Below are 24815 nucleotides of genomic sequence, written 5' to 3'. Positions count from 1 at the left end.
AATTTTGGCTTTTGATTAGGACAGAATTCCCAAAACCCTCTGAAATGGCCCTAAACACTTCTGTCATTTTATGCTATATATTTATGTAAAGCAGTGTTCTCAGCACTGATTATTTTAAAAAGCAAAATATTGATCATCTCTGATATATATTGAAGATGCTCTGTGCTCTGCATTATCAAATATTCAGCCAAGATTTAATTCTTTATGTAAAAAGTATTTCTAGATCTTTAAAAAAATAAACAAAGGGAACTTTTAGAAGTGAAATAGAGTAGTCAACATGAAAATCTCACTGGCGAGGGCTGCTTGGGTTTGAGAACTAGAATGTGGGCTCTGGTCCCCGAGCATTTTGGTGCTGCCCTGAGTTCCTCATCTGCCCCCGCCCCCCTTCAGAGCTGACTGCCCTTGGCTACGGCCAGCACTCCTTCTCTAGAGGGTGCTCCCAAAGGGAAAGAACAGGTTTTTTTCTCTTCAAAAAGCTATGCTTGCACAGCAAGAGACAAAAGGAGAGCTTGCAGACTGAGGGCCTGCCTCAGGAGAGGAAGGACAGATGTTAGCAGGTAATGCAATCTTATTCAAGGCTGGCCACCACTTTCTCACCACCCTGCTCCCTTCAAGTGGGGGACACTGATGCTCCCATCACTTTAAAGACTAGAATGAGGGTACACACAAGGAGCACAGCTGAGCCCCCAAACCAGGTTTGTGCCTGTAAGTGAAGAACTTCAGCAGTGGAAGATGAGACAGAGATAACCAGCTGCCCTACAAGCCTTCTCTCAAGTACTTTAAAAAAGAAAATACAGCAGACAAATGGTAAGCACTGAGAGGGACTGATTAAAGAGCAATAGATTTAGCACAATTATCTTTGGCAATAAAGTAATACAAGAAGACTGAGCATGGTGGCTCATGTCTTTAGTCCCAGCAATTGAGAGGCAGAGGCAGGCAGATCTCAGAGTTTGAGGCTAACTTGGCCTACCTAGGGAGTTCCAGGCCAGTTAAGGCTACATAGTGAAACTGTGTCTCAAACACATACACACACACACACACACACACACACAGTCCAGGCAGAAACATTAAGACAGTAAACAGTGGTTGTATTCAAGAGTCAGAACTACAAATGATCTGGAGTCTATTTTCTCTTCTAGAAGTTTCATAATGAGAATTTTTTTCCTTTGGCAAATAAGGGAAGGGGGCTAGAGAGATGGCTCAGTGATTGAGAGCAGTTGCTCTCACAAAGGACCTGGGTTCGGTTCCCAACACCCACATGGCAGCTAATAACCGTCCATAACTCCAGTTCTAGGGATCCAACACTCTGTTTTGGTTTCTGCTGACATTGCATGACACAGGTGCACATACATACATACAGGCATACACATAACATAAAAAATAAATTGGGGGCTAGAGAGATGAGTGGTTAAGAACACTGGTTGTTCTTGCAGAAGACCTGGATTCGAATCCCAGCACCCACATGGCAGCTAACAACTGTCCATAACTCCAATTCCAGGGGATTCAACAGCCTCTTCCGCATTGCACCACACAGTGCACTTACCTACACGTGGGCAATACACACATAGACATAAAATAAATAATAAATAAAAATAAATAAATTTTTTAGAATGTTTTTATAAGGAAGGGAAAATGTTCATTTGGGAGGAAATGGATAATCTTTTATTTTGGTGGGGGGACAAAAGTCGTCTGATTTTAGGCCACCTCTGGACCTGGCTGCAGCTCCTGCTGCTAGCACTGTGTCAAGTGCATAACAGACTATGGAGTTCATTTGCTGTTAGTGTGTGAATGAATGCAAACAGTAATAACAACAAACAGTAATAAACAGTAATAAACAAATCCAAGCATAATACTTTTGTAAAGTGTTAATATCTGGCATTTAAAACTTCTAAAGAGAAATAAAAGAGTTAGAAACAAGAATTGTTCCAAATGGGGGCTATATGCCTGAGACAAGGAAAAATAAGTGCACATTCGATGGAGGAAGCTGATGGTCTCCCCCCTGTGGTTAAATAGAACCTAACTGTCAGAGGAGGACTGGGATCCTGCTCAGGATTTCCAGCAGCCCAACCTCTTAAGAGCAGACCGGCAACATTTCTGCTTAGCGATGTCTTCTCAGTCCTCTAAGGGACGCACCTCAGCTGTCCTCCGGCCTGTTCTCCCTCACTCACTGGACCAGGAAGGCCTAATGTTCCCAGAGGAAGTAGGTGAGCCAGGCGAGGATGCTCAGTGATTCACCATCACAGACCTTAAATCCATGAGTTTATTCTAGGTCACATGGGGGGGTGGGGACCAGAGAAGGGAAGGAGGAGAAGAGTGGAGGGAGAACAGAGAGGGATGAAATCAAATCATATATCTGCCTGGAAAGCCACCAGGAAATCCAGCCCACCCTCGCCAGGGCACCTGGGAGTAAAGTTGGGGTCCCTAGGATTCCCAGCCCTATTCGGTGCAGCGCAGCCTACCATTCTGTCTTTTTCTATGGCTCTCTCTGCCTGCCTGCACCAGGTCTTGCCCTGTTTTCCACAGCAGGAGTGCTCTGTGATCCAGAAACCTGCTCATGGCTCGCTGTTACTCCTCACCTCCCCATCTGCCTCTGTCCTCCTGGCGCAGCCACATTATTCAAGGATCTGCCTGTGAGGACATTTTCCCCTCATTGACTGTGCCCCAACAAGCTGGGTAGCCCCACAGGGCAGCTCATGGCTAGACAGGACCAATGTGCAGTCAATGGTGGGGCACTGGCTGCTCTTGAGGAGGATCCAGGTTCAGTTCCCAGCATTCACATGGCGGCTATGAACTGTCTGTAACTCCAGTTCCAGGGCATCCAACACCCTCTTCTGACCTCTGCAGGCATTGCACAACACAGATGCACTTACATATATGCAGGCAATACACTCATACACACAAAATAAAATAAATTATATATATATATAAATTATATATATATATCTGGGGCTGGAGTGACGGCTTAGTGGTTAAGAGCCTGTACTGCTCTTCCAGAGGACCTGAGTTTGATTCCCAGCACCCATGTTGGGCAGCTCACAGCTACCTGCAACTCCAGAACTGTATTTATATGCACAAACCCACATAAACATATACACATAACAAAAAAATAAGTATTTTTTAAAGGCGCACACCTTTAATCCCAGCACTTGGGAGGCAGAGGCAGGCAGATCTTTGTGAGTTTGAGGCCAGCCTGGTCTACATAGCGAGTTCCAGGACAGCTGGGGCTACAGGGAGACCCTGTCTCAAAAAGACAAAAAAAAAAAAAAATCTAAGTCCTTTTTGTAGAAACATATGAATGTATTGTAGAAAAGACATTTATAATCATGTTAAAATAACCTGTTGAAAAATAAAAATGTTAACAAAATAATGTGTTAAACAGTAAGAGTTTATTCACAGAATGAAGTCTGCAGAGTTTCAAGGACTTTCAGGATGGGAAACTGTTGTATAACATGTAAAATTTTAAAAAGCAGATTACAAATGGAAGATTCCAGATTAACTTATTTTTTATAGAGTGACACTACATACAACAGAAATGTGCACAGAAAAATGTTTATCAAAATTTCAAATATTTTTCTGAATAATTAAATTTTCTCATTGTGTTCTGCATGTCAGTCATAAAAACATGGAAGACAAACACAGTGGAGGCCAAAGCATCCCAAATGGACTTCCCTGAGATGACAGCATGCTCTCCCTGAACCCTCAGCATCCTTCTGGGTGGCCAAGGTCACAGCTTCTCTCCCTAGTTTAGGTGTGGCCTCCATCAGAGCCTCCCACCCAGCTCCTTTTCCTGGCATTAGATCCTAGTTGATCCCCATCTGGCTCCAGATGTTGAACAAACCTGGTCCTTCCCTTCCATGCTTCCCTAGGCTGAGTCCCTAAAGCATCCGTGGCCCTGGGCCAGCAGCATTTGGACTTAACTGATTTACTGGGCAATGACCTCACACAATCAGCCCTTTCAGTCTCTGAAAGGTAGCTCAAGAATGCAATGTCACATTTTACCGATAGATGGCGCTGTCAACACAAAAGTATGTTTGCTCTGGGGTTCTCAAGGTGGATTTCAGGGATAAATCAAATGGTACTTGATGCTGACAGAGTATCAAGATATAAAGGTACTGGGAGCAGAGCTACTGTCTAATACCACCACTATCACCACACAATAACATCCATTTCAATACCAAATATGAAGACCAAAGTCTCCAAATAAAGACAGTTCTAGAAGTGGAAAAACCTGGTACGGTTCTTTTTTTTCTTTTTGAGCCAGGATCTTACTATATAGCCTTGGCTGGCCTGGAACTCGCTATGTAGATAAAGCTAGCCTCAAACTCAGACCCACTTGCCTCTGCCTCCCAAGCTGGGATTAAAGGTGGGCATCACCACAACCGGCCTTGGTGTGGTTCTTGCTATTATCGTTTCACCTCAGACTGATGGGCTTCGCCGCACCAACAGCAACCCTGGGATGCCTTAGAGAACTGCTGCTCCCAGTAGGAACAGTCTCCAAAGTCCTAAAAAATTAATTTGCTTCTGATTAAGAACACCTTCTTACTTCCCAAGTGCAATGACACCCATGCTAGATCCTTCCTCCCTTCACTTGTGGCTGCATTGGCCATTGTTAGGCAGATTCATCTAGCTTAGAGACATTCCTTTCTTGTTTCCCTTCATCTACAGCCAAAGGAACCCAGTAGCTTCATGATCCCAGCTTGTCTCTCACCAGGATCCTAAAATTGCCTTCAACACATCCCTAAACAAAAGAATGGGCTCTGGGACAAGTCAGTTCATGCTGCCAAGCTGACCTCTGCAGCACTGTCATCGCCTCACCTTGTTGGCATCTGCCTTTCCTTATCTACCAAGTCAGAACAATGTCACCTTCAGGGAAGCCACCTCCTCAGGTACACAGTGACTGCAGAGCACTCATCTTAATATGATGTCACTCTTCCCCAAGGTCAGACTGTCTGCTCGGCCTGTGTTGTCTTTAGGGCCTGATGGAGACTTCCCAACAAATCCTGAGTCTATTCCCCAGGTTGGATCAGCTTCTGCAACACCTCCCATGGATGTTTACAGTAAATCCAGATACTGGTAAGTTAGCAGATCAATTAGAAGAAAACCAGCAGGAAATCCAAGATTTTAGAAAATCCAGCAAAAATACATTAAAAAAAAAAAATGTGTGTTGCATTTTCTGATCTGCTAATCCACCCCAGAGTACTGCAGTTGCTCTGGCATCCCTGCTCCTTTCCAAAAATCTGAGAGCCAGGTGTGGTGGCATATACTTTTAATTCCAGCAAACAGAAGGCAGAGGAAGGCTAGCCTGGTCTACATAGCTAGTACCAGGCCACCTGGGGCTACAGGTAGACCCTATCTCCAAAATAAGTCTTCTAAGGGCTAGAGAGATGGCTCACAGGTTAAGAGCAATTGCTGCTCTTGCAAAGAAGACCCAAGCCTGGTTCCCAGCACCCACACAGCAGGTCACAACCATCTGTAACTCCAGGTCCAGGGGATCCAATGGCCCTCTTCTGGCTTCCACAGCCAACAGGCACACAGTGCATATACAAACTAACACACATAACGCTAACACACACAAAATAATTTACAAAAAAAATTTAAGTCTTGGGGCTGGAGAGATGGCTCAGCGGTTAAGAACACTGGTTGTTCTTGCAGAAGACCTGGGTTCGAATCCCAGCACCCACACAGCAGCTAACAACTGTCTGTAACTCCAGTTCCAGGGGATTAGACAGCCTCTTCTGTCCACCTCAGGCACTATGACATGGGTGCATTTACCTACCTACAGGCATAACACTCATAAACATAAAATAAAAATAATTTTTAAAAAATTTAAGTCTTTCTGAAACATTCTCTGCAACAAATTCCTGCATGCTGGTGAATCAGCTGACCATGATTTACCAAAAAAAAAGTCTTCTCATATGGAGTTGAAAATGTTCCTATCTACAAAATGACTCTGTATATAAGAAAAGAACAGTATGTTCCCCAAAACAGAAAGGACAAAAAGGAAAAAAGTTGAGGAAACTGGGAAAAATAGGACATAAAACTATAGAGTATGGTACATGTAAGTTGTTGATTGGTAAACAGGCAAGAACTTGAAGAAATAAAATGCGTGATTCCAGTTCAGTGAGTGCTTTACCGTGGCCCACGCACACAAGATGCTGATGCTTGCCTTCAAGATCCCCTTCAGTTCCTTTTTTGTTTTGTTTTTGTTTTTTGGTCTTTTTGAGACAGGGTCTACCTGTAGGCCCTGCTGGTCTGGAACTGGCTATGTAGACCAAGCTGGCCTCAAATGCACAGGGATCCATCTGCCTCTGCCTCCCGAGTGCTGGGACTAAAGGTGTGTGCACCACCACGCCCAGCCCCCTTCAGTTCCTATAGCCACCTACTCCGTGACTCTCCCCCTCAGAGGCTCAGGAAGATTAAGTAACTTTCATGAGCTGAAGCAAGGCTGAAAACAGACTCAAGACCTGACAGCAGTTCCAAGTTTACTTTTTCCAATTTATGATATGGTCAACTTTTAAAATTTTTTATTTTATGTGTATGAATGTTTCGTGTGCATGTATGTAAGTGCACCATATGTGCAATGCCCACGGAAGCCAGAAGAGTGATGGATTCCTTGGAACTGGAGTTATGGCCAGTTGTTAACTACCATGTGGGTGCTGGGAGCCAAACCCAGGTCCTCTAGAAGAGCAGCCAGTGCTCTTGACCATTGAGCCATCTCTCAAGACCCCATCAATATTTTTTTAGAAATTAAAATACTGATTTTACTTTTTGTCTTTTTCAGTATTTCTGTTGCTTTATTGAATTCTAATTTGCTTTTGGTGTATTTCATTATTTCTTTTTGTTTGAGACAAGGTCTCCCCATAGCCCCAGCTGGCCTGGAACTCACAATATAGACCAGGATGGCCTCAATATCACAGAGATTCATTTGCCTAGTGCTTATTTTCGAATTTCTTACATGCATACAAAGTATTTTGATCCTATTCACTCTTTCCCTAACTCCTCCCAGATCTACCCTCATCTCCCCCAACTTTGTATCTTATTTTTTAAAAAAATAACCCAAGTTCAGTTTATACTGCCCATATATTCATGGGTGTGGGGCCATCCACTGGAGCTTGGTCAGCCTACCCAGGACCCACACCCTTAACTGATTTTACCTTTTAAAAGTCAACCAGTAGCCCCGTATAGTATAGGGCTTTAGAAAAATGGGAGCTGAAGGGCTAGAGAAAAGGCTCAGTGGTTAAGAGCATTGGCTGCCTTGCAGAAGACTGGGGATGAATTCCCAGCACTCACATGGCCACTAACAACCATCTGTAACTCCATTTCCAGGGGAATTGGACACCCTCTTCTGACATGCAGTTAATACACTCATACACATAAATTTTTTTTTAAAGAAAATGGCACCTGAACTCTGGATTCTAGGCTCTCTTCTGTAGAATCCATCTTAGCTTCTTCTGTTGTGGGGTTTGGGGGTCTTTTTGCTTGTTCCTTTGTTTTGGTTTTTTATGTAGCTCAGTTTGCCTGGAACTTGCAATACAGAACAGGCTGGCCTCAGACTCAAGAGATCCATCTGCATCTGCCTCCTCAGTGCTGGATTAAAGGCTTGTGCCACCATACCAAGCAGTTGTGTTTGAGATGAGGTCTTGTCATGTAACTCAGCCAGACTTGGCACTCAGTCCTGCCTCTCCTTCCTCAGCGCTTTCCAAGGTGAGCTCACCATGCCTGGCTTCTACTTCTAACAAATCCCAACTGTCAGTTTACTTTCTATCATTTATCCCTCTTTCTAAAGTTCTTATGATGTGTGAAATTCAAAGGGCCTCTCTGATCTAATAATTTCCTAAAAATCAGCAAGAAACTGATTAAGAAGCTTACCTTTTAAAAACAAGCCAAGGATATTAATAGGCAACTCATAGAAAAAGAAATATACTTCTGCTTTCTAATTAAAAAAAAAAAAAAAGAATGGCTCTATTCGCTTTCTTCCCCCCAACCCTGTTTTGTTTATTTCAATGTATTTTATTTTATTTTATCATTATTGTTTGTGTATGTGTGTGTGTATACAATGGTATGCATGTGGGAGTCAGGGGGGGGGGGGGGGGGGTCAGTTCTCTCCTTCCACTATGGGTTCCAGGGACTGAACTCAGGTCACCTCTATTTACTTTATTTTCAAGCGTGCGCACATGTGTGCATGAGTGTGCATGAGTGTGAGTGTGTGTGTGTGCGCGTGTGTGTGTAGAGGTCAGAGGATAACTGAATTGGAGCAGTCAGTTCTCTCCTTCCACCATGGGTTCCAGGGTCACCAGGCTTACACAGCAAGCCTTTACCTGTTGAACCATCTCATCAGCCCCTCTTTTTTGCTGTTGTTGAGAGACAGGATCTCACACTGTAGCCTGACCCAGGCTGGTCTGGAACCCATGGTGATCCTTCTGCCTTAGCTTCCCAAGTGCTGAGATTACAGGCATGCACCACCACTCCTGACTTCCACTTACCATGTGATCTTTTTTGATTTCTTCTTTGCATGGGTGCTGGTTATTTATTATTTTCCAAAGATACAAGGGATTCGATCTCAGGTCCTCATGCTCATGCAGCAAGCATTTTTACCCACCAAGCCATCTCCTCAAATCCCTCAGCTTACTTTTTTAAAGTCTACTAACTCGTAAGAGAAAGAAATGCAAATGAAAACTCCAAGATCACCATTTCCCAACAGACAGTCTGGCAAGGACCGGAAGTCCTGACCATGGCCAGCTCTCAGCACTGGTGTGACAACAATTAAACCACCTCATCCACTAAGGGACTCGGCATCCTTCCTGTTACTCTGGTAGCCCAGGAGCTCCATGACTAACAAGGCATCCTCCACTATCTTGCCAGTAGAAAACAGCTGTGTACATGACTTACTGCAACAGTGGCTGTAATTGCAAAGGACCAGAAATAGCCAAACAATCCCTTATCAGAAAGAGCCTGGCTAAGTGCAGTACAGAAGCCCAAACACCCTGTATCCACAACAGGAATGGAAATACTCATCCAGTACTGCTGTGGAAAATTTCAAAAGTACTGTTTGGGAGAGATGGATCAGTGGTTAAGAGCACCAGCTGCTCTTACAGAGGACATGAGTTTGGCTGCCAGCACATACAAGGGAGCTAACAACCATCTGGAACTCCAGTTCTAGGGGATCTGATGCCTTCTTCTGACCTCTGCAGGTACTGCACACATAGGTGCACTTACAAAGATGCAGGCAAAACACACACATTAAAAAATAATATACTTAGAAGTCAAACACTAAAAATATTTTTAAAGCTAAGTGTGGTGGCACATGTCTTTTGTCTCAGCACTCAGAAGTCAGAGGCAGGGGGATCTCTGTGCGATGGAGGCCAGCCTGGTCTACACAGTGAGTTCTAGATCATCTGGAGCTACAGGGAGACCCTGTCTCACCCACCAAGGTAGAAGGCAAAGAAGAGGGCAGTGGGCAGCTGGTAAGTGCTCTGCTGTGTACTCTGTGGGACCTTCTGCATTTGGAACCATGTGAATACTTTAAGAGAAAAAAATTCAAATGCTTCCACATATAGAAGCCTTCCTTCTTATTAGAATTTCTGGTTTATCTCTAGTTAACTGAGTTGTTGAACTTCCTCCTATAGTATGTTCTACCTTACAGAAATCCATACGACAAAAACATGGAGACTTGTGACAGTCCCAGGCTAGATAAGGCAACAGTTCTGACTCTGTAAGGGTACAGGCGTAGGGGCCGCCAGGCCTGCACTTCCTCCCTCTGCCTACAGATGGTGATACAAGGCTGCTGTTCTGAGCCCACAGCACCACAGCAGCACCCTGACTGCTACAGACCAATAGGCAAAGAAAACGGGCAACACAATGAATAACATAAAATAGAAACTAACTTTATTTTTCTGGAAGAAACATATACCCATAGCTGGGGCAGCAACTTTGGCCAAAGAGGCTGGTGGGAACAATGGAACAGCACAGGGGAAGAGTTGGGGTCTAATAGGAAAGCACACTGGTGCCCCCTTAGGTATCTCCTTCCAATCCTGGGGCCTTGGGCCCTGGTCCATGCCAGAAAATAGTCTGGTACCCTTTCTCTGCTTCCTGAGCCACTTCAGACTACTTCTAGGTACAACATCCTAGGACCAGCAGAGCCACATGTCCATGTTGAGTCACATTCTGTCCAACATGCCAATGCCTGCAGAGGCTTCCTAGAAAAGGGCCCAGCCCTGACAAGGGCCCACTGGATGCTGGCCCACCTGTGTGGTCAACACATCCTCCCTGCCTAAGTAAGCCAGGCTTCCTTTCAGTCTAGTCCTTAAGGCCAGGGCCTTGGGTCACACTCCAGCCACAAGCCCAGCCTCTGTCAGAAGCGAGAGGCAGGTCACACACAGGGCCTGCTGAAGCAGCTCACCAGCCTGCCTTCACAAGGCTCCTTCCCACCTCTTGGCTGGGATACTGAGGGCTGAACCAAGGTGTGCAGGAACAGCGCTGGGTAGGTGAGATGGGCAAGGTGGGGCTCTTAGCCTCTTGCTGCCTTGGTTTTATTCCATCCACTGGGAACAGCAGGTAGTAGCAAGTTCTCCAGGCCTGAGTGGGGGCATCTTCCCACGCCTGTCCCACAGACAGGTTCAAGTGATTCCTTCTGGGCAGACCCTTGCTCTCCAGATACCTCTCAGCGTCTAAAGGATGGGAAATAACCAAAAGTTCCTCTATCAACCTGAGGGAAACAGCTTAGGGAAAAGTCAGGGTAGCCACAGAAGTCACTGTCTCTAGAGGTGAGGCAAATGGATTGGAAAACTGGTAGTTTTAGGCAACAATTTTAGAACTTATTCTAGAATCTTTTTTTTTTTTTTTTTTTTTTTTTTTTTTTTTGGCTTTTTTGAGACAGGGTCTCCCTGTAGCCCCAGCTGTCCTAGAACTACGTAGACCAGGCTGGCCTTGAACTCATAGAGATCCGCCTGCCTCTGCCTCCTGAATGCTGGGATTAAAGGCGTGCGCCAACACGCCCGGCTAGAAATTTTTTTTTTAAATAAACTATAAGCGAACTAACAGAACAGCTCCACTGTGTACCTGAATACCCAAGAACGACAGGGGTAATAATGCCCAAACTTATCTGGGTACAAATTAGGAAGACTAACCACAAAATATGTCTACCACTGACTGTCCAGTGTGTAAAAGGATCCTGCTTGTCTCCCACTGTGCCTTTGATTGCTTCTGATTAGTGAACAAGGTCGTCACTGTTGAGTGTACAGCAGACTGGCTCACCAGGTGTCTGCCTTCCAAGCCCCACAATCCAAGCCACATGTCCTGGCAACACTAGCTTCCATCGGGCAACACCAGCTTTGGGGATGATACTGACTTTGCCTCTTGCCTACCTTTCAGTACTTTTGAGCCTCATAAAGTTTCACTGTATGTTGTTTACATTATTCTATTCGCTTTATTTTTAATATAAGTATATGCACACACAAACAGGCTTTCTGTAGGAAGAGCTGTGGGATTTTCTTTGGGTGGCCATTCCTTCGGAAAGCATTAACATTACCTTGCTTTTATAAAAAAATATTTTATTATTTTTATTTTATGTGTATGAGTGTAATGCCTACATGTATGTGAGTGCACCCATGTCGGAAGAGGGCTTCGGATTCCCCTGGAATTGGAGTCAAGGATGGTTCGTAGCCGCCATGTGGGTGCAGGGAATTGAACTTGGGTCCTCTGCAAGAGCAGTCAGTGCTCTTAACCGCTGAGCCATCTCTCCAGCCCCTTACCTTGCTCTTTTATACATATACATTTTGTGTGTGTGCAATGCCATGGTGAATGTGTCACAGACAACCTCAGATGTCAGTCCTCGCCTTTCCCTTTTTGGGAAGGTCTCTCTGATGCTTTTCTGCTGCACATTCTAGGCTGGCTGCCCTCAAGCTTCTGGGAACTCTTCTGTCTCCACCTCCCATCTCCCTCTTGGGGGAACTGAGATGCCAGGGGCTCCCATTATGTGTCCAGCTTTTACATGGGTTCTGGGTATTCAAACTCAGGTCTTCATGCTTGGGTGGCAAGCACTTGACAACGCGCCAACCATCTCGCCCAGTACTAACTGGTACTTTAAAAAAAGAAATAAGAGCCCGGATAGCTCAGTTGGTAGAGCATCAGACTTTTAATCTGAGGGTCCAGGGTTCAAGTCTCTGTTTGGGTGTCAGTCGTTTTGAGGCTGGAGAGATGACTCAGCAGTTAAGAACACAGGTTGTTCTTGCAGAAGACCTGGGTTTGAATCCCAGCACCCACATGGCAGCTAACAACTGTCTGTAACTCGAGTCCCAGGGGATCCGACAGCTTCTTCTGACCTCCAATGGGCATTGCACAACATAGGTGCACTTACCTACATGCAGGCAATACACACATACACATAAAATAAAAAAATAATAAATTTTTTAAAAAAAGAAATAAAGGAAAAAAAAAGCTAAGAAATATTTGGCTAAATAATTTGGTCACAATGTTGCTTTATGAAGCACTTGGGTTGCTACCAAGGAGCCAAGAAAGCCAGCCTCCTTTACCAGAGGCCCCAGTTCCCTCACAGGCTCATAAGAAAACCAAGTGTCTAAAGTCTGAACAAATTCATTTAGTTGTTTTCTACCCAAACCACCTGCCTCTTGGGCCCTGTGCCTGCCCACCCTCCTACCTACCAGTTGGAGAACCCTGTGTCCCTGGCTGTGTGTGACCCTTCAGGTGGTGGGCTTTTCCTACTGTGGTAAACTCCAAGAACATCCCTCCTGGGACAAGGAAATGGGGCAGAGTGTGGGGCTCACTCACTTATGGTGGGCAGGGCCACAGGAGCCCAGAAGGTGGCAACCTGCTTGCTCCAGGTTCCAGTCGAACATCTCTAGTACTTTGTGGCACTCCACCCGTGGCCGCAAACCCAGTCCAAAGAGTTGCTCGACCTGAGGGGCAGAGGGGCCATGAGACATACTCGGGCCAAAGGGTAACAAGACCAGGGTTGGGGCACAAGAACCAACAGGTGGGGTCAGATACAGCAGAACTAATTTTCAGGGTCCCTGAATGCCAGAACAGGCAGGAAGCGATGGTACCTTCAGATACTGGGCAGCCCTCTGCACGCTCCAGCTGTGGCTCTGCAGGGCCGCCTGGCATTCCTCTGTGGTCACCCCATGCACCATGGCCTGCAGCTGGGTATACCCACCCATCAGCACTACTTGGGCCCATTCTTCTGGGTCCCTCAGGCCCCTGTCCCTCACCTTAAAGTGGGCCTGGCACTTACCATCTGGATCTTGTCTGCTGGCCGTGCAGCCTCTGGCCCATCCCCAGAGCAGCCCCTCTGTGGCAGCTGAGCAGTGGCCCTCAGGGCTGGTGGCCAGGCCCCCAGGTTGCTGTTGTTGGTGGAGAAGTTGGCCTTTGGGTCTGGGGCAGCCTGAGGCATAGGTCGAACAGTGGCAGTGGGGGCAGCTGGGGCTGGGGTGCTGGGTGGGGGCAATAGCAGGGGCATGGGCAGGGGGGCTGGCTCTTCAGGGCTCTGGGCCTCCCGCAGGAAGTGCTGGTAGCGCTCTAGGTAAGGAGGGCACTCAGGCAGCAGGTAGTAGTGGGTGCTGCTGACTTTCTTGCCATCTCGGACAATGGGCAATATGCAGGGGCCAGCCCGTGGGCCAGGAGCCTGGATCACCTGGGGCGTGGCGTACTTAGGGTCTGAGGCAAAGCTCTGTGTGGTGGGCATGGTCTTTCCAGGTGAGCTGGAGAGCCGGTGTGGTACTGGAGAGCTGCCAGGTAGCACTAGGGGGCTTGGGGTCCTTGAACCTTGAGGGGACAAGGGTTCCCGGGGAGGCACCCGGGGAGGAGAGGCAGGTCCAGGCCATTGACCTGTCTCTCCCTCACCTGAGGGGGCTGGAGATAGCTCAACCCTTGGGCGTGTGGGCCGAGGAGGGATAGGTACCCGGGGTGGTACCTGGGGCTTGTCATCACCCCCAGGGCTGGGGGAGGGAGCCATGGGACCAGAGGGGACCTGCAGTTGTCGCATGCATTCCTGCTGCAGTGCCTGGAAGATCTCTGCAGTCTGGGCTGAGCTGGGTGGCTTGCCCCGACCCTGGGGTGGGAGGAACAGGTTGTCCTCCAGAGCAGGGGGTAGCCTTGCCTGCTCAGGCACAAAGGCATAATTGGTCTCGCCCTGGCTGGGCCCAGGAGGGAGCTCTGCACCCACTAGGGTGCTGTTGATAGAGCAGACCTCAAAGTCATCCTCATCTTGAGCCACATCATCATAGGCAGGGGGTGGAGGCAGCGGGCGTGCATCCCAGTCTACCACAGGTGTGGGATGCAAGGGTCGTGGCAGTGCCCTTGTAGGGCTCTGTGGTGGTGTCTTATCCAGCAAGGAGCAGGCATCCATGGCCAGCTGTGCCAGGGAAGGTGCACAGGGCCGTGGGGCTGGGACCACAGTCTCTTCACCGAAGTCGATGAGTGTGACCTCAGTCCCACTGCCTCGGCCTGCCTTGGTGCCTGGTACTCGGGCTGAAGGCTTTGCTAGCCACAGCCCCCGGGGCAGGCCTGGCTTCCTCAAGCCCAGCCTCTTGAAGTCACTGGACAACAGGTCTTGGTCCTCACTCACAGGGTCATAGGTTGGCTCTATGATGGAAAGGGAGAGCCCAACAGGAAGGTAGTGTCAGATAGGAATGGGGAATGGGGTAAGGTAGGATAGGGGAAAGAATATTCCCCATCAACCATCCACCACGAATTCCTCCAGAGATTAGCCCTCCACCACTAACATTCTCAAAGCACACCTGACCCCATCTAAACAGGACAGAACCTGCTCTGTCTGCCGTAAGCCCTCAATGTGAGCTGGAGAACACCCAAACTCCACTTAAGTTAAAGCAGGCAACACTCCACTCGAGCCTATCTCAATGTTCCCTCCTCGGTCAACATGAGAGTCCCAACCCCTTTGCTCCTGGCCCTGTTAGTAATCCCTCACCCCACCTCTATTGCAGCACACCATTAGAGAAGGCAAGGGCCAACAGGAGCTATCCTCAGAAAGGGCTCCTAACTAGCCACCACGAAACCCCAGATACAACCTCTGCAGGTCTGAAAGAGTTTGAGGCAGGCCAGGCTGGTACCAGGACCACACACCTGCTTCAGAAACTCAGGCGTCTGAGGGTACAGAATGGGGAGGCAGGCATGCTGGGCCAGTTCAGCAACAAAAGCTCACAGCACACCCCACTTCCCCTTCCACATAGACAGCCCCAGGGCTATGTACCTTCCAGGAGGAGAGGAGAAGTGAGAGGAGAGAGAGGGCGGGGGCAGGGGCCAAGGCATCCTGAGAAGCCCCACTTACTCTGAGTGAAGATGGCAGGCTGAGGTGGGCGAGGTGGAGGCTCCCCTGCAAGAAAGGCCATGCGGAGAGGGAAAGGTGGGAGAGAAGAGTGACCGAGCAAGACAGAGCACAAGGTGGGGAGACAGCCAGATAGAGGGCAGAGTTTAGAGAGAAGGCAAGTAAAGAGAGAGAGAGAGAGAGAGAGAGAGAGAGAGAGAGAGAGAGAGAAACATAGTGAATAGGAGTGAGCAAATGTATAAACCCAACGGCTGATGGGAGGTAATGGGGAGGCAGGATGGGAACAACTGTTCCAGAATGACAGGCACAGGATCTGGGAGGTGGATGAGGCTCCTGGCTGAGATGGAGCCCAGAGTGGGGTGTGGGGTATGGAGTGTTGACTTGGGAGAGAAGAGCAGGATTAGGGCAAGTAAGGGAAGCCAGGATCTGAGCAGCCTAGTGAAGAAGGAGGGAGGAAGAAGCTAGGCTGTAGGGTCAACACAGGACCAATCCGAGGATGCGTACCTCAGCGGATACAGCTGCCTCTCTTCTCCCATCCCACGCCTAGCCAGAGCCAGGGATACAGCTGTTCCACCTGTTGCCCTGACCCAGTTGTCCCCAGAGTAGAACAGCAGGTTCTTGGTGGCCCAAGACGCGAACCCCTCTGGATAACCAATGAATGAGGGACACCAAGGAGTGGTACTTACTTTTGACCCTTCCTAGATGCGGGGTGGGTCGGGAGGTGCTCAGCTCCACACTAAGCAGATCAGGAGGGTCCATGGGGTTTCCCAAATACAGTCTGTGGGGAGAGAACCTGGTCTCAGGGTGGAGCAGAGGCAGAGATGACACCTCTGGCAGACATGCTGGGCCCATCTCTGGGGGCAGGCAAAAAGAAATGAACTCCTGAATGTCCAGGGTACAATGCAAAGCTGAGGACGCATCCTAGAGGAAGCTGAGTGGCAGTCCTGGGTCAGGAGTACAGGGCCCCAGACTCCCAGTATATAGATCCTGATCCTTTCAACTGGAGGCGGCCGTCATGGAAAAAGCACGCCTGACCCAGGCTGCAAAGTCTATGTCCTTATGAGTGCCAACAATACCCTACAAGGGCAGAGTTGATCCTTAATAAGCCCAACAACACCCCAACCCATGCCAGGCATCCACCTACTGGCATACTGTTCTGTAGGCCTTTTGGGAGACCTGGTACAGAAACATTTGCTGTGAGCCCCTAGCAGGGTGGACAGGAGGCAACCTCCTGCTAAGCCACAGGAAATGGGGAGGCTGAGCCGTTTGCCCTGTTTTCCACTCACCTCAGCTCCTGTGCTAACTGTATCTAGGACTTAGTCACTGAGACTGATTAAAGTCTAGAAGAATAGAGCTAGGCTGTCCAAGGCACACCAGGAGTGGGACAGAGGGTGCAGGCCTCAAGCTGTAGAGGCCTCCATTCTCTTCCTCCTATTCTACAGGCCCTCACCTGATTTTGTGAGGCAGGGGGCCTAGGTAGAACCCTCCAACGGCCTGATGTTCTGGAGTATGGGGCATGGAGGGCAAATGCTTGTTTTACCATACTCTCAGGAGGAGTCAGCAGGAGAAAAGGCCATAAGGGCTGGAGGCCTAGCAGGAGAGCTGACACAAGCTACCTGGGATATACCTAATTCTATGTCCTTCCCAGATGGCCCCAGTGACCTCACTCTACTTAAAGGAGACTATGAGTTCCTCCTAAGCAGTGTTCTGAGCAGGAATGGGAGGTGGGAGCCATGCTGTTCCCTATGTCCCTCCTGAGAAGCAAGCTCACGCCTACCTGGGCCTGTACCTAGATAGAAGACCTGATCCCAAAGCTTTACTGCTTCAGGACTTTGAAACCCTAGAAGGAAAATTGCTTCTCAGGTGTCATGAGAGAAGCCTTCCCATTTAACTACTTTCAGAGCATCTTCCTAATGTATCAGCAGATGGAGGTTCCTCTGGTGGGGTGGTGGGGACCTTTTCACCAAGTATGAACTTGCATCTACCCTTGGAATTTCCTGACTTCAGTTTTACCTATAGTAGAAAACTGGGCAAAGAGAGACCCTCTGCCCTTCAGCTGTAGCAGGGAAGTACAGGGAAAAAGAAGATGCTGTGCCAGGTGTCCCAGCACTTGGAAGGCAGAGGCAGGCGGATCTCTGTGAGTTCAAGGCCAGCCTGGTCTACATAGTGAATTCCAGGCCAGATGGGGCTCCAGGGGACCCTGTTTCAAAAAGACATACACACACACACACACACACAAAGAAGATGCTGTAGGCCCAGCAGGGAGGACAGAGGCTTCCTCACCCCCGTACCCTTAGTACTTACAGCCAACTTGGGCCCTCCTCTAACACCTACACCCCGCCTATCCCAGTCTAGTCTGACACATGAGCTACTGGAACAGAAGAAGCTAAGCGAGGAGAAATGAGCAACACGTGCAGATCTCCAGGAGCATGGTGAGACTGAAGCCCTGTAAGGCATGGAGGGCAAGAAAGAGAATACAGAAAGTATGTCTGCTGATTTATACCTCAGACACCTACAGACACATTCCAAGGTAAAAACATCAACACACTGAAGGACTGAGGCCTGTAGGGTGCTGTTTCCCTCTATAGAGTAGGCATGCAGTGCTGGGCATAACCCACAAATCCCCCAGTGCTAAACCTTAGGGTACCAAGGCAGGCAATCATAATGAAAAGAAAAGCCAGGTGGGTGGGTAGCACAGGTCTTTAATCCCTCCAATCCCTCTGGAGGCAGAGGCAAATGGATCTTTGTGAGTTCCACACCAGTCAGGGCTACACAGTGAGACGAGACAAATCACAACACAACACAACACAACACAAAACAAAACAAAATGAACAGATTACACAACAATGTAGAAAACCCAACATAGTACATAAATGTATGTGGGTAAAATGCCATAGCAGAGGAGGGACCCCTGAGGAGGACCCCTGAGATAGGAAAAGTTTGTAACTGTGCCTGTGCAGTTGGCAAACTGTCAGGAGAGGGAAAAGCAAGTAACCACATGAAGAATCATGTGTGCATGTGCATGGCTGGGAGGGCAGTGTCTGTATCAGCATGGCTCAGGAAACCAGAGCATATGCAAGCTTCAAGGTGTGGCATGATGATACTTCTGCAGGTGACTGTAGGTGCCCCACAACCAAGGGACAAAGGCTGTCTTACTACTTAACGGTGAGAAACTGCTAGGAAAAACTGGGGCCAGGAGCTTCCATGATAGACCCCACTTGATGGAAAGGCCAACAAGGCAGGGCCTTAACCACTCCTGGTACCCTGGCCTTGGGAGATGGACTTAAGAACTGTCCTTCGGCAGCATCCTGGTGCCGCCTGCTTTGAGCAACATTTTAGAGTACATTTATAGCCCTTAGCTTATCAATAACACAGAGTCCCATCTGTTGGATGTGTCTATTTTCCAGACTAAATAAGCCTCAGAAGTCACAGGACTTCCCCCATAAACTCAAACAGAAGAGAAGACATTCTCAACAGGAAGCCTGACTCTCAGCCTGGGGTTTTCAAGTGTTCCACAGTTTCCATAAAGCAAGGCAGAAATAAGGAAGGAAGCTAAAGACAAAGATGAGAGGTAAGGAACTTAGGAGAGCTCTTGAGTGGTATGCGGAGGGGCTGCTGGCCCCAGGAGCCCTGGACCAGGTTAGGTCAGTGGCTCTGTCCAGATACTCACTCGTCAATCCTGTCAGGGAAGCCCCAGCAGTGGCGAGGGTCACTGTCGCCATGCCCCGTGTGGATGAAGCTATTCTGTAGAGGCTGACTGATGTCCTGGGCTGACAGGCCAGCCACAGAGGTCACCACATTGCGAGGGAAGGGCCCTACACACAGCGTCCGGGTGTTCTGACCACGCCACCAGTAGTTCTCAGCCCTGTGAGACAGAGATGACAGTGAACACTAAGTATGGGGGGTGTGGTGACCCAGGGCGAAAGGACCCTTATTATACCAAGATGCTTACCCATGGAACCTGGCTACCTTGGCAGGAGGGAAGCAGAGATAAGACCTCAAGATCAGGTCACCTGTATCAACCCATCTTCCCTAGCTGCAACCCCATGATCTGCCACTCTCAATAGGGCCCTGCTGTTCACTCGTAGCCTTACCCTAAATTCCCTGGGTAGGCCAGGCAGCTTTTCCTATGATTTACAAATAAGGAAGCAGGTTCCAACAAACAACATGACTAGCCTATGGTTACCAAATGATCGTAGCAGACCCAGGATTCAAACCAGTTAAGGCCACAAAATAAGTGCACTCTCACAATACCACCTGGTCTCCTTCCTCCCCCTTGTAGGCCTGGCTCCAGCCTTCTTCTGGCCACCAGATTTACCAGGTTCTAGGTGTTTTAAGAGATATGGGACCAAAGGGAGCACTCTGACTTTAGCACTGGGCTTGGAACCAGGCCTTCCAATCACTGTCCATCCCATGCATGCAGGTCTTCAAGATGTGGGAACACTCTGGAGATCCAAACCTTCTCTTCCTGGGGCTTTGCACCACCTGAGGACAGGGCTGTGGGGACAGCCCTTGCTATCCAACTTCTCAGGATACAGCCTACTCTTGACTTACAATGACAGGTCCAGAGGGAACTCAGAACTCCCAGTACGATTATACTGTGAAGACTTCAGTCTCTCACTCTGTGTTGACCCAGTCTAAGCCAGAATTGAGGCCCACACAGCAGGCAAACAAGTGGGAAATAACAGAGCTCTCCCTGGACGTTCCAAATGCCCCAAACCTCCATCTGCTGAGGCAAGAGATGCTAAGGCATCTGTTGCAGGAACTGCTCATACCTGAAGACATGGGCTGAATCGAGACTAAGGCACCAGTAGTGCAAGTCTTATGCTGCTGTGACACATGTGGCACCAAGCTGCTACCTTCACTGTCCCCTCCCCACTTTCACATCACCTGTCCCAGAACCAGAAGTACCACCTCTGAAATGGGGCCACACCAGAGGGGCTAGGGGAATGGGGGATGCTGCACTTCCACAGCTGTCTTCTGGTAAACAAAGCTGCCAGTTGGCCCACCACCAGACAGCAACCCTGTGATTACTCCCTGCCTTGAGGGTAGGAAGGGCAGGAAGGGCAGGAAGAAGAGAGGACAACACCCCAGAAGGGACAAGACCCATCCAAAAATAGCAGGGCCATTCAAAAAAAAAAAAAAAAAACCCCTACCACACATACACTGGGCCACCCATGAAAACCATGGGGGCAGCAGTGGCCTGCCTGGCATCCTGGGCCACTCTCCCAACACCAATAGCTCTTTTACCAGGCCAGGTCTAGCTCTAGACTCTGCTCTGCCTACCTCCTCAAGTGCTCATTAACTCCAAGGAGAACCAGTGGGAACGCTGCTCCTCATGGTAGAACAAACTCACGGCCCTCCCTCCACCCTGTCTTTTTACCAGCATAACTCAGCTCTTCACAGGATGATTCCTGTTGGACCCTCTTAGTATGAAAGGAGACACTAAGCCCACTTTAAAGGTATAGCCAAGGCCAGAAACCCATGGCCACTAGGGGTTTCCTACCTTTCAATAGGTTGCCAGCCAGGCATGTACCAACATGCCTGTAATACCAACACTTGAGAGAATGAGACAGGAGGATCTCAAGTTTGGAGCCCATTTCAAAAGAAATTTTTTTAAGTGCTACTAGAAGAAGAGGAGGATTGTACCCAGGCATACTCAGAAGCACTGTCCCTCAGCAAGGATCAAATGGACACCCCAAGTAGCCAATGGAACACCTCACTGCCCACAGATGCTTCTGAGGCTCAGTGGGGTAAGGTGCCAACAGCCCCTCCACCAATCTGCTCAGCCTCACCTTTTTTCCCTGCCACACACAGGCCAGAGTCTCCTCTGAGACAGGAGGACAGGCTGGCCACTCTCAGTGACTGAAGCAACAACAGGTGGGACGGGTAGGTCTGGGTGAGTAAGAAGAGGGCCGAGCACCTACAGCATGAACTTTCAACTTCCTGCTGCTCTCAGGCTTCCTGCCAGAGCCACTGGATAAAAAAGATATTTTAAAAACTATGGCCTGAATTGAGAGCTGTGCCAAGGCTATCCAGCTCCAGGAATCTCAGTGCCGTGTCCCTGTCCTGGGGAAGGTAGTCCAGAAATGGCTGGACAAGTGTTGTCCATTGTGCTCATAGCACATGCAGCCCTACCCTGTCCCTTTAGAGAGATTTGGTACCTTCCACTCCTACCACAGGAACTGGAGGGTGTAGGGTTAGGCCAGGCCAAGAACCTATAAAGGATTTCAAAACCTCTGCCTCCACTCCATACTACTTCTGGAAAAACACACAAAAGGGCTGCCAGCCATCCCACCCTCCAAATAAGATCCCTGAGTAAGACCATCATCACTTGTACCTCCAAATTTAGACAGAGCCTCTTAAGCTCAGTCCACAAACACCTAGGTATCTTCTGTCTGTCCACTGCTCAGTGCCCTGAGAAGGGCTGAGTCTACAGAGTCAGTGAGAGAGAAGACGAGTGGCATCCCAGAGGTGGGACCAGGAAACATACTGAAGAAGATTCAGCAGGGAATACAAGACCAAGAGAAAAGAGGTAAGGAGAGAACTAAGGGTCAGGAACAGACCCACATGGACAAACCCAGAGAGACACAGAGTCCATGCACCTAGAGACATGGAGACTGCTCAGACAAACAAAGAGACATCCAGGGACAGCCAAGGCAGAGGAGAGCTCTGGCACCACCAACACACAGGCCCACTCCCAAAGGCTCACCAGCTGTTCTGGCCTCCTGCCCCTCACCTCCCACCTCCTGAGCAGATCCAAAGACTCAAGGCCCCACTGTGGTCCAAGTAAGGGCTGATAACCCAGAGGGAGGCATACAAACTGAACCATCGGCTGTGGCAGCCTCTGGTACAACCAAGAGCTGGCCAAATACAGCCTGTGGCAGAAGGGCGGGACAGGGTGCACCCAGGACAACCTCCCAGGAAGCGCCACTCCTCTGGCTCCTCCTGTAGCCTGCCTTGCTCTTTGTGACCCAGGGCACCCCACTCCAGAGACACAGGAAGCTACTGAGTCACTCCCTGGGAACACAGGCTCCCACTGAGAGCAGGAGACAGAGCTGGTGAAGACCTGGGGGTACAGGAACACAGGAGGAGTGGTTGGGACCAAAGCTTTCTGGCTTCTGGAGGTAGAAATGGTTGCAGGCCAACCATTCCTCCAAAGGTCGCCCACCCTTAATTGTACTACTTCCAGACTGTTTCCATAGTGTCCTGTCTAACCCTACCTTACCCCTCAGGTTCAAACCCACAGGGATCCTTCCTGTCTCTATGTCTCCCCTAGCAGTTTTCTTCTATCACCACCAACTCCCACGCTCTGCAACCTGCCAGAATGTCATTCATGTTCCAAAACTGGGCCCAACATGAGGGAGTACTAGCCTGTGGAAAATGGGGAGGGGCTACAGTGGGTCCAGGTGAATTCTAAACACCCAACTCCAGGGCCCACTCCATCGCTCAGGCTGAGATTTGCCCCACTCATCAACCCTAGCGAGGCATAAGATTCAACTTAAGGGCCCCCTGCAGGCATCCTTATCCAGTTCTGAGTCAGAGGAGGAGCACAGGGAATTCCCTCTGCCTCATTTTTCTTCCTGGTCCTCAATACTCACCCAGTCCCAAAAGCATTTTAGCTAACCTCCCCAGACCAGTTCCTTATTTAGGGATCAAATAACAGAGGTAGGACCGGCAGAGGGTGGGGCCTCCAGGGCAGGTGCTGGAGCTAGAACTTGGGGGGGGGGGGGGCTGCAGGTAGGAAGCCCCTGAGTCAAGACATGAGTTTCACATGCAGAGGTAGAAGGACTGAGAAAGGCAGTGTAGGAGGCCCAAGTAGGATATGGAGAGAGGCCTAGTAGGAAGGGTGGAAAGCTGCCAAGAGGGTGAGCCAGGAAGGGGAAAGCCGTTTTTAGGTTCTGAAAGGCACTGGATGGTAGGCAAGAGTCCTTATGCAGCTGGGCGTGGCAGCTCACACTTACAATCCCAGCACTAGGGAGATGAAGGCAGGAGGCTATGGGAGCCAGCCTTACATACATAAGACCGTCTCAAGGAAACTGGGAGGGGGAAGGTCCTTTGCAGAGAGGGCAGAGCAGGGGAACGAAAAGGAACACTCAGGAGTTCCAGTGCTGGCCTCCAATTCCAAGTCCAGGCTGATCCATACAGCCAGGGCTGCAGACCAGTAGGAAAGGTCAGCAGGAGTGAAGTTAGGCAGGGAAAATCCCATCTGAGCAGCAGCATCTGAGATCTGACCCCAAGTTCTCCAAAGTCGAAAACTGCCCACTCCTGCCCATGTGCATCATGGGACTCCTGGATGCAGAAGAGATCTGTTTACATACCTCTCCAGCCTGGGCCCTTTAAGAGATCCCAGCACAGGCCACAGCCCTACCTTCCCTCGATGACAGTGATGACATCATTCATCTGGATATGCAGCTTGTCTGGCTCCTCAAAGTCCTGAAGGGCCCGCATGTCAGTGGGCTGCGCCTGAGGGGAAAGATAGGTCATTGCCCAGCTCAGAACTAAGCCTCACAGGCCCTCTGCTTGCATTCCCCAGCCGCTGTGGGCAGACTTGCCCCTCACCTCCACCAGGAAGTCCCGCAGGGCCACAAACGTAGGTCTGTCCTCTGGCTTGTGGGCCCAGCACTGGACCATGACATTGTAGATGTCCTGGGGGCAGTCCTCTGGTCGCGGCAGGCGTTCCCCCTCCTTGTCAATCTTATGTAGAATCTGCTAGGAAGATGGTGCAGAATTTGAGGAGAGCAGAGGACTTACCTTCCCTCCAACCTGTCCTACAACTGAAGATGCTGCCTGTCATACCTGTCCTCCATGGAAAAGGTATACTCCTAGGGAGAACCCATAGCCAGAGCCTGATTTTTATTCCGAGCTCTAGCCCTGACCAAGGTCAGAGCTCATCTCTAGTGCCTGCCCGAGTTCCCTCCCCACCCCATGACACCCTGGGGCAACCCTTCTCTTTGCTCAGCTCTCACAGAGGCCATGTCAGCATGGCTTGTGGGGGAGTCCATCAGATGAGAGCCAGTTCCAACAAGGGTAGGCTGCAAGTCAGGGATAGAATTACTTCTACTCACCCTATGGGGAACTCATCTCTAGCTCTCACCTGGCTGCCATTGAGGCCAATCCAGGGCTCCTGGCCATAGGTGAACATCTCCCACAATGTGACCCCAAACATCCAGGTGTCACTAGCATGGGAGAAGGTCCGTGTCTTCAGGCTCTCAGGGGCACACCTGGCAAAAGATAGGGGTCAAAGGGAAGGCCTTTTGAGGACCTTCACTTGCTATCCCTTTAGCTACCTCTGGCACTAGTGATCCAGATCTTTGCACAAGTCCAAATCAGGGGCAAGCGTGCAGTATGAGGTAAGTTGTACTAGTCCCAGCCTACAAGGTCTCTTCCTGCCTGTCACTAGCCCTACCTACAACACCCCTACCTAGTCTTGCCTGGCTACTTTCCTGACATTCTAAGCTTAACAGTGAGTCCTCCAGGAACCCTTTTAACACCCCACTGAGTAGCATACCCTTTT

At 49.3% G+C, this 24815-nt stretch overlaps 1 protein-coding gene and 1 non-coding gene across 14 annotated transcripts in view; one reads left to right on the top strand and one right to left on the bottom strand.

Moving 5' to 3' along the window:
* Tnk2 (tyrosine kinase non receptor 2) overlaps positions 1-24815 on the bottom strand; it is a 58900-nt gene that overhangs the window by 20430 nt on the left and 13655 nt on the right. For 3 of the 13 annotated variants that reach the window (XM_008838537.3, XM_008838539.3, XM_008838536.3), the window contains exons 7-15: positions 24396-24522; positions 23861-24007; positions 23670-23764; positions 18969-19163; positions 15985-16076; positions 15302-15346; positions 13250-14598; positions 13062-13157; positions 12787-12914 (exon numbers count right to left, since the gene is read on the bottom strand). In XM_008838537.3, the coding sequence (XP_008836759.1) occupies positions 12787-12914; positions 13062-13157; positions 13250-14598; positions 15302-15346; positions 15985-16076; positions 18969-19163; positions 23670-23764; positions 23861-24007; positions 24396-24522 (2274 nt within the window). Of the gene's footprint in view, positions 1-9863; positions 10668-12290; positions 12356-12782; positions 12915-13061; positions 13158-13249; positions 14599-15301; positions 15347-15984; positions 16077-18968; positions 19164-23669; positions 23765-23860; positions 24008-24395; positions 24523-24815 lie in introns of those variants that run through there. The other 10 variants (XM_008838543.3, XM_008838542.3, XM_008838544.3 and 7 more) reach the window with 9 other exon arrangements.
* Trnak-uuu lies at positions 12100-12172 on the top strand. The gene has a single exon. It is a non-coding gene; the product is annotated as a tRNA-Lys (tRNA).

This window comes from Nannospalax galili, unplaced genomic scaffold (genome assembly GCF_000622305.1).
Source record: "Nannospalax galili isolate Female #2095 unplaced genomic scaffold, S.galili_v1.0 scaffold598, whole genome shotgun sequence".
NCBI classification, from domain to species: Eukaryota; Metazoa; Chordata; class Mammalia; order Rodentia; family Spalacidae; genus Nannospalax; species Nannospalax galili.
This window is presented reverse-complemented; position numbering and strand designations above follow the sequence as displayed.